General features: G+C 47.3%; 1 protein-coding gene across 4 annotated transcripts in view; it reads right to left on the reverse strand.

Annotated features, from left to right (window-relative positions):
* Positions 1 to 13,251, reverse strand: part of LOC120830770 (tetratricopeptide repeat protein 28) — a 140,449-nt gene that overhangs the window by 21,703 nt on the left and 105,495 nt on the right. For all 4 annotated transcript variants that reach the window (XM_040195666.2, XM_040195665.2, XM_078086849.1 and 1 more), the window contains 4 exons: positions 10,581 to 11,088; positions 2,596 to 3,392; positions 1,907 to 2,451; positions 228 to 751 (listed from right to left, as the gene is read on the reverse strand). In XM_040195666.2, coding sequence (XP_040051600.1) covers positions 228 to 751; positions 1,907 to 2,451; positions 2,596 to 3,392; positions 10,581 to 11,088 — 2,374 coding nt within the window. The remainder of the gene's footprint in view (positions 1 to 227; positions 752 to 1,906; positions 2,452 to 2,595; positions 3,393 to 10,580; positions 11,089 to 13,251) is intronic.

The raw sequence follows: 13,251 nt of genomic DNA on the forward strand, positions 1-13,251 counted from the left end.
GGTCACAAAAAATCCCCCTGTGAACTTATAACACCTGTGTGGCACACCTGTGTGTGTGTGTGTGCGCACACGCACACACACACACACACACACACACACACACCCTAATGAAAAGGTGGCAAAGGCTTAGCAACAAATAGCCTCTGAATTTCATATTCATGAATTCACAAACTGTAAGCCTATCAGCTCAGGCAACAAAGACAACCCCCTCTCCCCGCCTCACTCACCTTCCTGCAGGTACATGACAGCCTGGGAGTAGTTTTGCAGTGCGTGGTGCGTTCTCCCCAGGCTGCTGTAGGCCAGCGTCTTGGCGCCCAAGTCGTTCGTCTGAGCCGCGACGCTGAGGTGCTGCTCCTGGAACACGACCGCCCGCTCGTAGTTTCCGAGCGACTCGTAGGTAAGGCCCAAGTTCCCGTAGGCGCGGGCCTGGCCCGTGGCGCTGCCCGCTTCCTCTGCGATCTCCAGGTCGCTTTGGTGGCAGCGCAGGGCCGTCTCGTACTCTCCCATGGATTGGTACACGACACCCAGGCCGCAGCTGGCGTCGCCCTCCAGAATTCTGTCCCGGGTGTCACGGGCGATGGCCAGCTGGCGCTCCAGACAGGAGATCGCCTGCTCATAATTTCCCAGCTGGCTGTGCAGTGCGCCCAGCTCACCGTAGGCCTGGGCCTTGCCCCCGCACTCCCCCAGCTCGTGGGCCACGACCAGCCGCTTCTCGAAGCACACCAGCGACTGCTGGAGGTTTCCCATGGCCCTGCGGGTAAAGACAGAGAACCAACGCGATTAGGAGGGAGACGTGTGAGATAAGAAACCGACCAGACAAATCTGTTATTGGCTTTTTCCCTCCAAATGACATTAAGATCAAGAGATCGCTAACGCCCACGACCCACATAATAAATGTTTCTCGCTCCGCACGTCTCAAGTCCAGGGGAAACTGTATTCTCCATTCAAGCAGTTTCAGCACCATGCAAGGGGCTGCTTACAGCTGTAAACATGGACTGGCTACAGTGTGTGGAAGCGTGACAATTGTGTGTAAAATTCGAAAACTGTAGGCTGTGTTTGAATAATATCACATCTAATCAGAGACACTACTAGCAACCTGATCTCTCCATGGATCCGCGCTCTCATCACCTTGCGTATGGGTTGACGGAGTGGCATTCTTCCCATCGCGGTATTTTGTTTGCTTTCAGAGCCTTCAAAACGACTACTCACGTGCCCGACAATTGCCGGATGTCGTTCGAAATGGAGCATTAAAAAGAATAAAAGCCTTAAGCTTAATTGAAGTTGTGTGATAATGCACGTGGTTGACTATGAACTGTTAGAAGACGAGACGGGTTCCGGTGTGGTGTCTATTATTCCCCTCTGAACTCATGCGTGGCTGATACTTTGTGATTGCCGCGGTGCCATGCTGATGATGCACAATAAGAATAAAATCATCTGCGAAAGGAGGATTGCGGCAAGTCTTTTGTGTTTATTTTGCAGTGTTGTTTCCTAGGATGGTATCAGCCCTTTGAAGCATAGGAAGAAATGGAAGGGAGACATAAGAAGTAAGCGTTTCCCTCAAAATAACTGCGCCTCGCTCAGTTTCAGACGTCTGTGTGCTAAAGCCTCTTTGCATACAGATAAGGCCGGGCCAGCAAGCGGCAAGCTCACATCCGAGCTCTAAGGTGTCTCTCAACTACGGTGGTCCTTTACAGTGAGCGTAAGGAGAAATAGAATATGCAAAGTAGGATTACTGTGAATATTAGTAATGCCCAGTCAATACGATTATCCCCCGGCTGGTGTCTACCATACGACAACAGCCAGGAGATATTGATCCTGCTGTGTTCTACAAAGACTGAAAAGTTATTTCCAAACACGTGAAGTATTCAATTCAAAAGGTAAAGCCTTTTATTTAAAGCAAGCTCACCTGTGTCCATTGCCCAAGCCTCTGTAGGCCTTCTCCTGGTCCTGCATGCGGTTGAGGCTCTGGGCCACTGACAGATACTGGTCATAATACTTGATGGCTTCCTCAAAGTCTCCCAGAGCCTCGTAACAGTCTCCGAGGTTTCCGTAGGCCCGGCCCCTGTCCATCAGCGCTTCGTTGCCACTCAGCTGCTGTAAGGTGGCCAGCTGCTGCTCCAGGTAACCGATGGCTTCCTCCATCACGCCTACATTCATCTTAGTAATCCCCATATTTCCGTACACCTGAGCCTCCACGACCGGATCCTTCAGCTTCCGACCGAGCTCCAATTGCTCTTCGTAGCTCTTAAAGGCCATGGCATACTTCCCCAGGGCCATGTAGACAGCTGCCAGGTGACCATGGGCTTTGCACTCTCCTGACAGGTCGCCCAGCTCTTGATACACCTCCAGCTCCTGGGTGTGGTAACCCAAAGCTTTGTCGTATTTCTGCACAAGTCTGTAGGTGGCCCCGAGGGCGGCGTAGGCACAGGCCTCCATCCTACGCTCCTTAACCTGAAACAAGATAGGATTTCATAATATCATCACGAGGGACGCCAGTGAGTGACGCAAACACACATTACACACGACATTTGCCATTTCTGTGATTAATTGTTCCAGTATATGTTATTGTTCTACATTCTTTGTGTGTGGGTGTACCTGGTGCGCTAAGGCCAGCTGCTGCTCGTAGAACTGAATGGCTCCAGCCACATCTTTTTTACAGACAAATATGTCCCCGAGGTTCCCCAGTGCTCTGAAGCGAGCCTGTGCATTGTTCAAGGACTGGGCCAATGACAGCAGGTATTTCTGACACTCCTCCGCCTTAGTGAAGTCTCCCAGGGCCTTGAACGCTAACCCGAGGTTACAGTAAGCCTTGGCCTGACTCAGTTTGTCATGTAGGTCCTTGGCCAGAGCTAGATCCTGCTCATAGTACTTGACGGCATCCTGGTAGTTGCCCAGACAGTAGTGCGCGTAACCCAGATTGTGACAAACTTTCCCCTCGCTCTCCATGTCTTGAAGGTCAGGGGACAAGCGGAGGTACTGCTCGTAGTAGGGCACGGCCTGAGGGAACTCTCCGCGAGAGCAGTGGAAGTTGCCGAGGTTGCCCAGGGCCCGCCCCTCGCTCTGGACATCTCGGAGTTCGCGGGCGATGTTGAGGTGGTTCTGGTAGTGTTGCAGGGCGCGGTCATGGGCTCCCAGGGCCTGGTAAGCCACAGCTAGGTTCCCATGGGTGGAGGCCTGTGAGGCGCGGTCGTTGACTTCCATGGAGATTTGCAGCTCCTGGCGGTGGTAGCGGACGGCCTGATCGAAGGCTCCCAGGGCGTTGTAGGCGTTACCCATGTTACCGTAGGCCCGGCCCTGAGCAGCATAGTCATTCAGCTCTTGAGCAATGGCCAGGTGTGTTTTGTGGAGTTTCAGTGCAGTCTCATAATCCCCTTTCATCTGGTGGATTATGCCTGCGGAGAGAGGTGTGAGAGCCACAAAATGAAGTTAAGGACCATTTGAAGGACAATTGTAATTGAGGAAGATTCGAGCGCCTAGTCAGCTCTAAACAAGTAACTTGGTTGTTAAAATATGCTTTCCGAGCCATCTGTTCTCTGCTCACACAACACACTCCCCCACAGAATTATGTTCATTAAAACGTAGTACAAACAGGGTTATTATAAAACCAAGATAGAATCTTTTGACGGTCCAAGCTGTCTTTGATGATTGTGTCTTAGAGGGATTTTTAACAGAATCAACGACTTTTCCACAGGGTTGGAAATGGTTATGAGGGAACAAGAAAGAAAATTATGAAGTGAAAGTGGGGGGTGAGAAGTGCTGATGGAAAGCTCAGCAAACAATTTAGGAAAAATGAGATAAGTTTAGAAAAACAATAAATGAATAACCGGGTGCATTGAGCGTATTATCTCTAATAAAATACCATCCTCTTAAAAAAAGAATAGCTTTACCCTTCAGCCAGGCAGCATCTGGCTGCTTGCACACACACTTACAGACTAATACACAGCAGAGAGAGACATCGCAGCATATCCACCGTATTGCATCTCCTTCTTTGCGAGGCTCAATACTAATCTCTGCGTCTGGATCTCTTTCTGCACTGTCCCCCAGTTTTCAAGGATAGTAATAATAACGAGAAATAGAACAGGACGTCCGCAGGCTGTTGGATGGAGACAGACAAAGCAGCTGAAAGGCAAATAACGCCTTCATTGCTTTGCTGCATCAGCATGGAGACTCGTGGACTACTATGACGAGGGTCCAGGAGTAGAAACGGCCTGAATGGGTGGGAACCAGAGTCGCAGAGGGGCTCTGTGGCTTGTGGTATGCGATGGTGCCGCCGGGATTAGTTACCGCCATGTGTGTTTTGCCATTTACTTCATCTGCAAACGTGCCACAGTTTGGGCCTGAGCGCAGGCTACATAAACAGGGGAGCTAAAACTAAACACTCGGCTCAAATGACTGCAGAGATTAAACGATAGATGTGGCTATACATTCAGATGCAGCCCAATTAAAAAGGAGCAGAAATAAGAAGGTTTGGTGCCACCAGGATGTAGATTGGTTTAGCAAATTACCAGCCATCTTTTGATGGGAAAACTTTATCACAGATGCCAATAAAATTCACACCACGATACACCTACTGATAAATGAAAATCCTGACTCGCTGTTTGTTTGTTTGCTTGTATATTCGGGTTAAAAGTGATACAACCTGAACCATGATCAATTAATCATCAGGTCACGACCCTGAGGAATCGGTATGCTATGAGTATCACAGAGGAGAAGGAGGAGAGAACCTGAATGACACATTTTGGTTCGATGCACAGTAGAAATACAGTAAAACAGTCTTTTGCTTGGGCCAGAATTAATTGACATTTCATAAACCTTGGTCCAAACCCCTCAGCGTTTCCTTTCCTGGGAGCCGTTAGTAAGAGTGGAAGCTTGCTGGCTGGGAGGAAGAGCACTGACGGCTCACGCCAGAAAGTCACCCAAGGTTACCCAATGGACGCTGCTCTTTCTGAGGATATAATGCCTACTGATGTATTACCAGCAAACATGTTCCATGCTGCAGGCTAAAGATGGATCTGGGGCCCGGCGATGGGCGGTGTGGCGAGGACAGCGGCTGGGGTGTACGGCAAGGTTTGCGGTTGGGCTTGGAAGCTGCAGCCAAAATTGCCATAAGCCTCGGGCTGCGCCTGGAGCCACACTTGAAGCAAGAAACTATTTTCTTATGGAGAGGCTTATGGGACCCTCTGGGTTTAGTATCCAGCTGGATGGTAAATAAAAACATGCCTATAAATACTGCGTAAATAAAAAATATGAATCAAATTTAAGTAATAAATAATAAATGATTTACATTTTAAAATTGTAGTGCAAACTAACTGTACTTGACTGGAAGATATCTAAAGACATGCCTCAATCATTTCTCGTTTGTACACTGCTTGAGACAATGACTGTGAAAAACATTTTAAACAGGGCCTAATCCATCCAGAGCCCTCTCCAGCCCCCCATAACCAAAGACATTAAAAGCATGGCAGCGTGTTGTCACTTTTCATTACACAGCCGGCTGTACATACAGGGATATAGAGCAGTCATGACTTTGAGGGATGGTGTCGGTTTCTTTGTAAATCACTGTGTCGTTCCTGGGAGCCGGGGGTGTCCGGAGCACTGCTGCCTACAGTCGGCTAGGAGGATTTTTACCAACAGTGTCCCTGTTGCCATTCGGCTGGCGTGATTCAAGCAGCAGAGTAGAGATGACCGGCCGGGGCGAAGAAATAATGAACTGGGTGTTTTCCTCATTCATAGTTTAGGTCAACATTATAATTGGATGGTGGTGTTTGGGGGAAATGCTGATTCCTTCTCAGGTCACGGTTCAAGGAGATTTGGCATGTGTGAAATACTGTAATGGGCTTGTCTTCTTTGAAGGAGAGGGAAACAACAGATTGGAAAAGGTTCCTATTAAGTGTTTGCAACCTCCAAAGACATTACACGGATCACTATGTCATAATATGGAGGATTACTTTCACAGGGTGGGTGGAAGTCGAAACTCTCCATTATATTACGCGAGGTGTCCGAGTGCACGAGTCGTGAAATGTACAATGGCGTTTGCGGCGATCTGTGGGGGGAAGTAGTGAGCTGAGGCAGAACCTGGATCCCTTTGGGGTTTGCATTAGCAGGGAAGGGAAGGAGGCGGGGGTCCGGGTCTTAAGGTAGCAAATCCTCACTCAGAGAAGCAGACATCTCCTATCGTCTGACTGACTGAGAGACAGGAAGGAGTGAGATAAAGAGGACACGGCGTGGACGGCCGCCCGGGTGGTCTGCCAAAAGAAACAAGAGTTCCGTACGTGTCCTCTAAGCACAAGCAGAGCTCCTCTCCCCCCCTCTCCCCGTGACCCTCACCCCCTCCTTCTGTCGCTGTGCTGTCCGCACGCATGAAATGGGATTCCTCCGACCGCATAATCCAACAAAGTTTAGTCCTAAGGTCGCTACTTTCTTTTTTTTGCACGGCACAATCACCTCTCCATTTAGGAAGGGATCACATTTCGTGCTGACTCTGCGGATGTGCTTAATGCAAGGCACAGTTGCTTGACGCGAAAAAGCTCTTTTGTTTCACTTAATAGCTCTGCAGTCAGTGGAATAAGTCTGCATATGGCGAGCCACACATAGGTGTAGGCACAAACACCAGGAGAGTGTGTTTTGCGGGGCCCCTCGTCCAGTTTCTGGCACGGCGCTCGCTGAGGAGATGGAAAGGGGCCAGACGAGCGGAGGCGAGGGGCGTCTGCTACTTTTACAACAAACAGAAATTTGGGGGGGGCCAGGCTGCAAAAATCAGCCAGCTAGCAAAGAAGCCGCAAGGACAGTAACATAAGAGTGGCATCCTAAAACTCCAACCACCCTCTCCCACCTCCTCTCCTCCCTTTGAAGACTGGCGGATATCTACTAAAGTATTTACCCAGTTCGTTCATGCGGCGTTGAAGATATCACCCGTCTCAGATAAATGCATTTTTTATGTTTCCCTGTTTTCTTTCAATCATCCTGTCTGGGCCATTAGGCTTACTGAATTCCTCTTTAAATTCAGCTCCCTCTGCTCGCTTCCTGGTCAGACTAATAATATTCAATCACTGCTCTTTCCAAAGGCTTAGGTACAAAACTGAATAATCTCTATGCCTCAGTGTCGCAGGGAGGCCGGCTCCCTGTATGTATGTTTGTCGGTGGGACGCTGGAAATTGGATTTAAAAAGGACTGTAAGCACTGGAGTTATGTTCATGCAGCCATTATTGTGGATGTTAATCTTGCCAAATAATGATTTGAGGATTCTGCCTATTTAAATACTGTTCACCTAAAAGACTGACATAATTACTTTGACCATTGTAAAGAGCTCTCATGCCCAGGGTCACTGTCACTCTATTTCAATTGCCCCCAAACAGAATCAGAAATACTCTACTGTGTGTGTGTGTGTGTGTGTGTGTGTGTGTGTGTGTGTGTGTGTGTGTGTGTGTGTGTGTGTGTGTGTGCGCGTCATTGAAACCGTCAGACAGGTTTCACAACCAGGTAATCAGATGTCTGGATTCCCACAAAAGGATTTTTTTGGAACATAGATCCAGATCTCAATTCCCACACGACCCCACCAAGAGGAACAAGCCGAACGTGTGAGAGAGGGTTAGCCGGTCTCCACATAACAACATACAGAAGTTATAATTTTTTATTTTTGTGATGAGGTTTGAATACGGAGCGTCGCGGTGCACATCGTCTGATTGTGCGTTGTCTTGTGAACTCTTCTCCCTGTTCTATTATCTTTGTTGTTTTGTTTGCATCAGCAGAAAGTATTCCCTGGGGGATGCTGGATAGGAGGAAAGGAAAAAAAGCTTAATTAGGACCATTACCTCAGGCCTTTCTCGCTGATAGTCAACATTTCAAGTGACTTCGTTTAAAAATACGGTCAGAGATGGAGGCGGGAATCGAGGAGAAGTGAGCACAAGACAGAGCAGGCTCAAACACAAACGATACTGAAATAGATTTATTGAAAGTCTCTTTGAAGGGGAACGCAAGGGGAAATAATAGAAATGTGAGCTACATGGGAACCCAGCACTTAAATCCTCCAATATTAAATATTGCTGACTAGGGGGTAAGTTAGCCAATTAATGAATAATAAATGGCGCTGGAATGCAACATTTTCATATCCTTTATAGGTCAGAGTGTGCCGAGCCAAGGCCGCCTGTACCGCTGGGCATCGTGGTTTGATATTACAGCGCTGCGATCTCCATACTACTGTACCTCAGAGGCACGTCGGCTGCGGCTGCACCCACACTACACGCAACATTAACGACGAGCTGAGAGGGCATAATAAAAGTTTGTGCTTTCTTGTTTCCTTCCCATCTCGCAGTGTTTGTTGCTTTCATCGCTGCTCGTTAATCTTCCCTCCATCATCCTCGGTCTTATTTGTGCACAGCGTAAAGGCAGCGTTTTTTTTGAAGTCTGAAACAACATACCGTTAGTTTTGGCCCCCGTCTTATTTATCTGAGTCGGCTTGCAGGCGTTGATGACGGTAACAACGCACACTCCACTGCCGCGACCAAACAACAACAACAACAACAGTGGGGCATTTACAGACTGATGCTTCACAACCTCCACTTCGTTCTCCGTTATCTTCATTATTCAGCTCCTCTTGAATCAGCTATTAAAGGTAATTAAGCGATTCATCAAGTCAGTTTCAATTACTGGGAGCTTGACAGTCGCAGATTACAATCAGTAGGGGTGAGAGGGAGAAAGTGACAGAGGGAGCCTTCAAAAACTGAAAAAAAGAAGAGGAAATACACAAGAAGTAGCGACAGACGAGGGTCACGAGGCCCTGAATCCACACGATGATGCAACCGGCTCCATCGCTAGCAGCCACTCTCTCAGCTGGTCCTCTGTCACCAGTCGGAGGTCTTGACAGTGCATCAGCTCCACTATTATCACTCTATCACGGACTGTAAGAACTGGAACCAAGGAACAAATAAATAACAGCCATCTTGCCATCATAATGGCAATCACATGGCGGAACAGAAACCATTTTCTGCCTGACATACAGTCACTCGTTATAAAGCTCACGAGTACTGCGAGGTAGGATCATAAATGTTCTCGCTAGAGCTTCTAATTTATGACAACCAGTCCCCAGCTCACCTTTAACATCAGGTGTGTGTTGTTGGGGCTAAGAGCACTCAAAGGCGTGCAACCATTAAGCCGGTCAAAGCATGACTTCAATTTATGTTCGGCTGATTAACCCCACTTTCTGCTTTAACACATGAGGATAAAGGATAATTCATCCCGTACAAACTATTAGGCCTCTTAGTTATCCATTAGAGTCAGGTTAGCTACTAACTTGATGGTGATCATAAGTCACCCAGAGAAAGTTATAACTGCTGGACTAAATACAGGAGAATTATTTCTAATGGGCTTTTTGAATATCCAGTCGGGTTCTCCTTTCATCGTTATATTTGCAGACTCTACAAGGTTGGCTAGCTAATAATGTCATTTGAGCAAGATCCGGCTCCAAGATATTGGATTGTAAACGGTATAAAAATTACATTTTTAAGTTTAAATAAAAATACATGGTTTGATGTATCTCATTTCCTTGGCTCATTTTTTATTTATCTTCACACCACTTTTCATCTCACGACCTGATTAAGTCCAAGCAGGTGTGAAGTAGAGAGCAGAGCAGAATAATTCTAGAGATTTACTAGCGAGATTCCTAGTAAAAAGGTATATACATTTTTATGGAGTTTATTTATCCTCCTACACAGTACGTTACATTTTGACATTCTATGCCTGCAGTACTTCCTCGGCTCCCAAAACACTGACACGGAGATGCGTCAGGCTCTGTCCTGGCTCTAAAGAAGGCTTGCATTGCACTACCTCATGCTGACATATAATATACACAGTCTATTCAGTTGCTAATAACCAACCATAAGCAAACAGCTCAGTAAAAACACCATAGCAGAAAAGGGAAATTAACACTTATCATTTTCTCAGAACAAAGCAGAAGAATGTGTATAGTTTTTGTTTTTTTTGGTTGATTAGGTCAATTTAGGCTAAAATAAATCAAGCTCAACATTTACTTTCTTCCAGTCTACAAAATATCTCTCCTTTTCACTACCAGGTGTTGTCCACAAAAGGGTTCTTTCACTAGATACTGTACACGCTACGGCGGAGTTCAACTATTATTTACCCAGGTCTGCGTAAAACATAAATATTTTTGGGGATCCCGCTATTCAATTCTAAGGAGAACTGAAAATGTAGTCATGTATTCCTGGGAGATTCCCTCTCTTGATCAATACCCAAACATTGGAGTAGACAACAGTTGTTTGAGGTTGTGTCCAGAGAATTGAGAGCTCCAACGAAAAGGCAGAATTGTCTGCAGTGAAAACTGGCTTACATTTAGTATAATCCCCTCTGCAGTGTACGGTCCTATTATCCAAGTGGTAACTGTTTTTAATCTCGATTTTATTACAATCCATTAATTTTACTGTTGTTTCTACCATTGACAAATTCAAGGTAAGAACTACAATGTAGCTTGGTGCTGGCGGATATCACGTCCCCGAATAATGGTGATAGTGATTGAGATACAATTACATAACGGTACGTTAATTCTTCTAATACTTTTGCATACATACCCAGATTGGAGGAGGCCCTTCCCTCCGCGGCCCTGTCCTTCAAACCCTCGGCTATAGAAAGCTGCTGTTCGTGGTACTGCTTGGCTCTCTCCAAGTCCTGCATGCAGCGAGCCGCGTGACCCAGTCCCGCGTACGCCCTCATCTCAATGGACTTCTCCTCCAGCTCCTGGGCGAGCTCCAGCACGTGCGTGTGATAGGACATGGCCTTGTCAAAGTTACGGTGGTAGTGGTAGGCACTGCCGAGGTTACTATAAGCACGAGCTTCCTCGCGTTTATTTTCCAGCGCCTTGGCGATGCCCAGATGCTGCTCGTGGCATTGGACGGCGTTGTCAAAGTCCCCCATGGCAATGTAGACGGCCCCCATGTTTCCAAGCTCGCGGGCCTCCGACAGCTGATCCTTGGACTGTTTGGCAAGCAGCACACACTGCTTGTGGCTGGCCAGCGCGTTGGGATAGTCTCCGATGGCTGTGTATACATGGCCCAAGCTGCTCAGCGCCATCGAAGCAGCCTACGGATGGAAGAGACAGAAACAGATGGACAGGAGGTAAGAAAAGACAAAAGGTGAAATTATTTGGGGGAATGAAAAGTAATGCCATCAGCATTAATTATACCCATATTGCAATAAAATTGAGTCATTTCAACGTGTTTATCACAGATTCCCTACTCACACTTAAACTATCCACTTAGCCGGAAATACTGTTCATCAAATGGAAAAAAAATGGAGAGAAAATCTTAATTCCCAAATCTCCGAGGGGGTTTACTGTTCAGAGACCAAACAACAAGCAAACCCTGATTTGATTTGGTCTTTGCTGAGCAAGAGGGGGGGGTGAGGAGTGATGCAGATGAGCGCAGCAGCAGGCTTGTTTTAAGCCGACAGTTTGCCCACTGCAATCAGGCTTCACGCCGCGCCGCCACCTATGGAACAAAGACACCGCTAATCAGGAGGAGGGGAGTGGACGTGGGGGGGGTGGACGGGGGGGGGGGCTGGCGTCTGGACGACTGCTAGCAAACTCAGGCTTGAAACAATATTCTGTATATTTTTATTCTTCCTTTGTCTCAAGCAGTTTCCCCCTGCGTAAACCACACTGAACACCGAACCACAACTGCAAAAGAGGTGTAGCAGTAAAATGGAGAGGTTCCCCGAAATGTATTCTTGACCCCGTATGTGACAAATTCACTGCAGGTTTATATACTGTTTATACTAAAAAGTAAACAGCTGGTAATTGGGGTCCGTTGTCTTTGTGTGACCAGATGTTCAATTAATCACAAAGGGCCAGCTAATAGAGCGTCTGCTTCCTGAGGTCTCTGCAGCCTCCATCCAGGGAAGGGGTTGGATGGAGGCCAGCAGAGACATCCTGACAGTGGAGGACAGTCTCGTCTCGCCCTGTTTGGAGCCTCAGCGAGATGGGGGAGTCATCTGGGGAGAGTTTCTAACCAAACAACTTGAAAGTCAAAAGTCAGCTACAGTAGATGTTTTACTACTAAATGTGGTTTCAGAAGTAAGATGTTCATAAAAGAGGTTTTCACAGCCGTATGTTGCAATGCTGGCCGCCGCTGGGCTTCAGAGGAGGAGAAATGTACTTAGGAATTATCCCACATTTACATGAAGATGTAATTTGAAATAACTTGCCTGCAGAGAGCGGAATATATTTTCATTTTGCACCAATGTCACATAACGACACTCGTAGAGAAAAAGGAAACGCACAACAAAACATCCTAAAGACGCTTTTCCTACAGTTGTCACATGTTCATCTCCTCGTATACGCACACATATGTACTCCCCATCTACCCATCTTTGCTTCATTTCCCATAGCTGCTGATGCCTGGAACCAATTACCTGCTGACATAAGACTCCTATCCGTTTGATCAAGTTTAAGGACTCAACAAGGCATTGTACAGGCCCAGGGAGGCAATTACCCTCCTTCACAACTGTTGCTGTTTTATGTTCCCAGATAGCCTATCTAGAGCTGCTCAATTACGTGTGCCTTTTGAAGCTTCGCTCCATCTCTCCGTCTCAAACTTTCAATTTTTCTGAGCTGAAAACCGAGAGGATTCCTCTCCTCCGTCTGTCGGCAACCCGGTGCAGTGGGAGACACGGGGGAGAGAAGGGGAGAGGGGGAGGGGAGGGCAATCTTTCTCCAGTTGAGATGAGTTGTTTTTGTGATCAGTGGCCCTCTAAAGTGAGACTGCAGCGCTGCAGTTTCTCCTCAGATGGACGCCAAGATAATGAGGAGCCGGCCTCACTAGTCACACGGGATGCATGAGTTTGGCGCAGGGACAGACACTGGGGGCCGCGTCTCCCTCACTTCTGACTGCAGCCCTCTCCTAACACTGCTCATTTTGACTTCCCACCAGTGTTGCAAAAAAAACAACACAAAAAAACATTCTGTCTGGGAGAGAAATAATTGCACAAAATACATAATTTCTGCCAAATTTACTTCTATTTAATTTGATGCCATTTATTGCCTGCACTTATCTGTGCCCCCTCCCTGCCCACGCTCGCTCTCCTCCACTTCTCTCAAGCCGTCTGCACAGTCCGATCTGATTGTGTTTACGGAGTCCAGCCCTTCTCTGGTTGTGTGCTTATTTGATTAATCCCAGTGCCATGCGCGTTATAAACTGTTGATAAACCGCTGGCTCTTATCAGCAAACACATTTGCGCCAAGGGTCT

Source organism: Gasterosteus aculeatus, chromosome 13 (assembly GCF_964276395.1).
Source record: "Gasterosteus aculeatus chromosome 13, fGasAcu3.hap1.1, whole genome shotgun sequence".
In the NCBI taxonomy this organism is placed as follows: Eukaryota; Metazoa; Chordata; class Actinopteri; order Perciformes; family Gasterosteidae; genus Gasterosteus; species Gasterosteus aculeatus.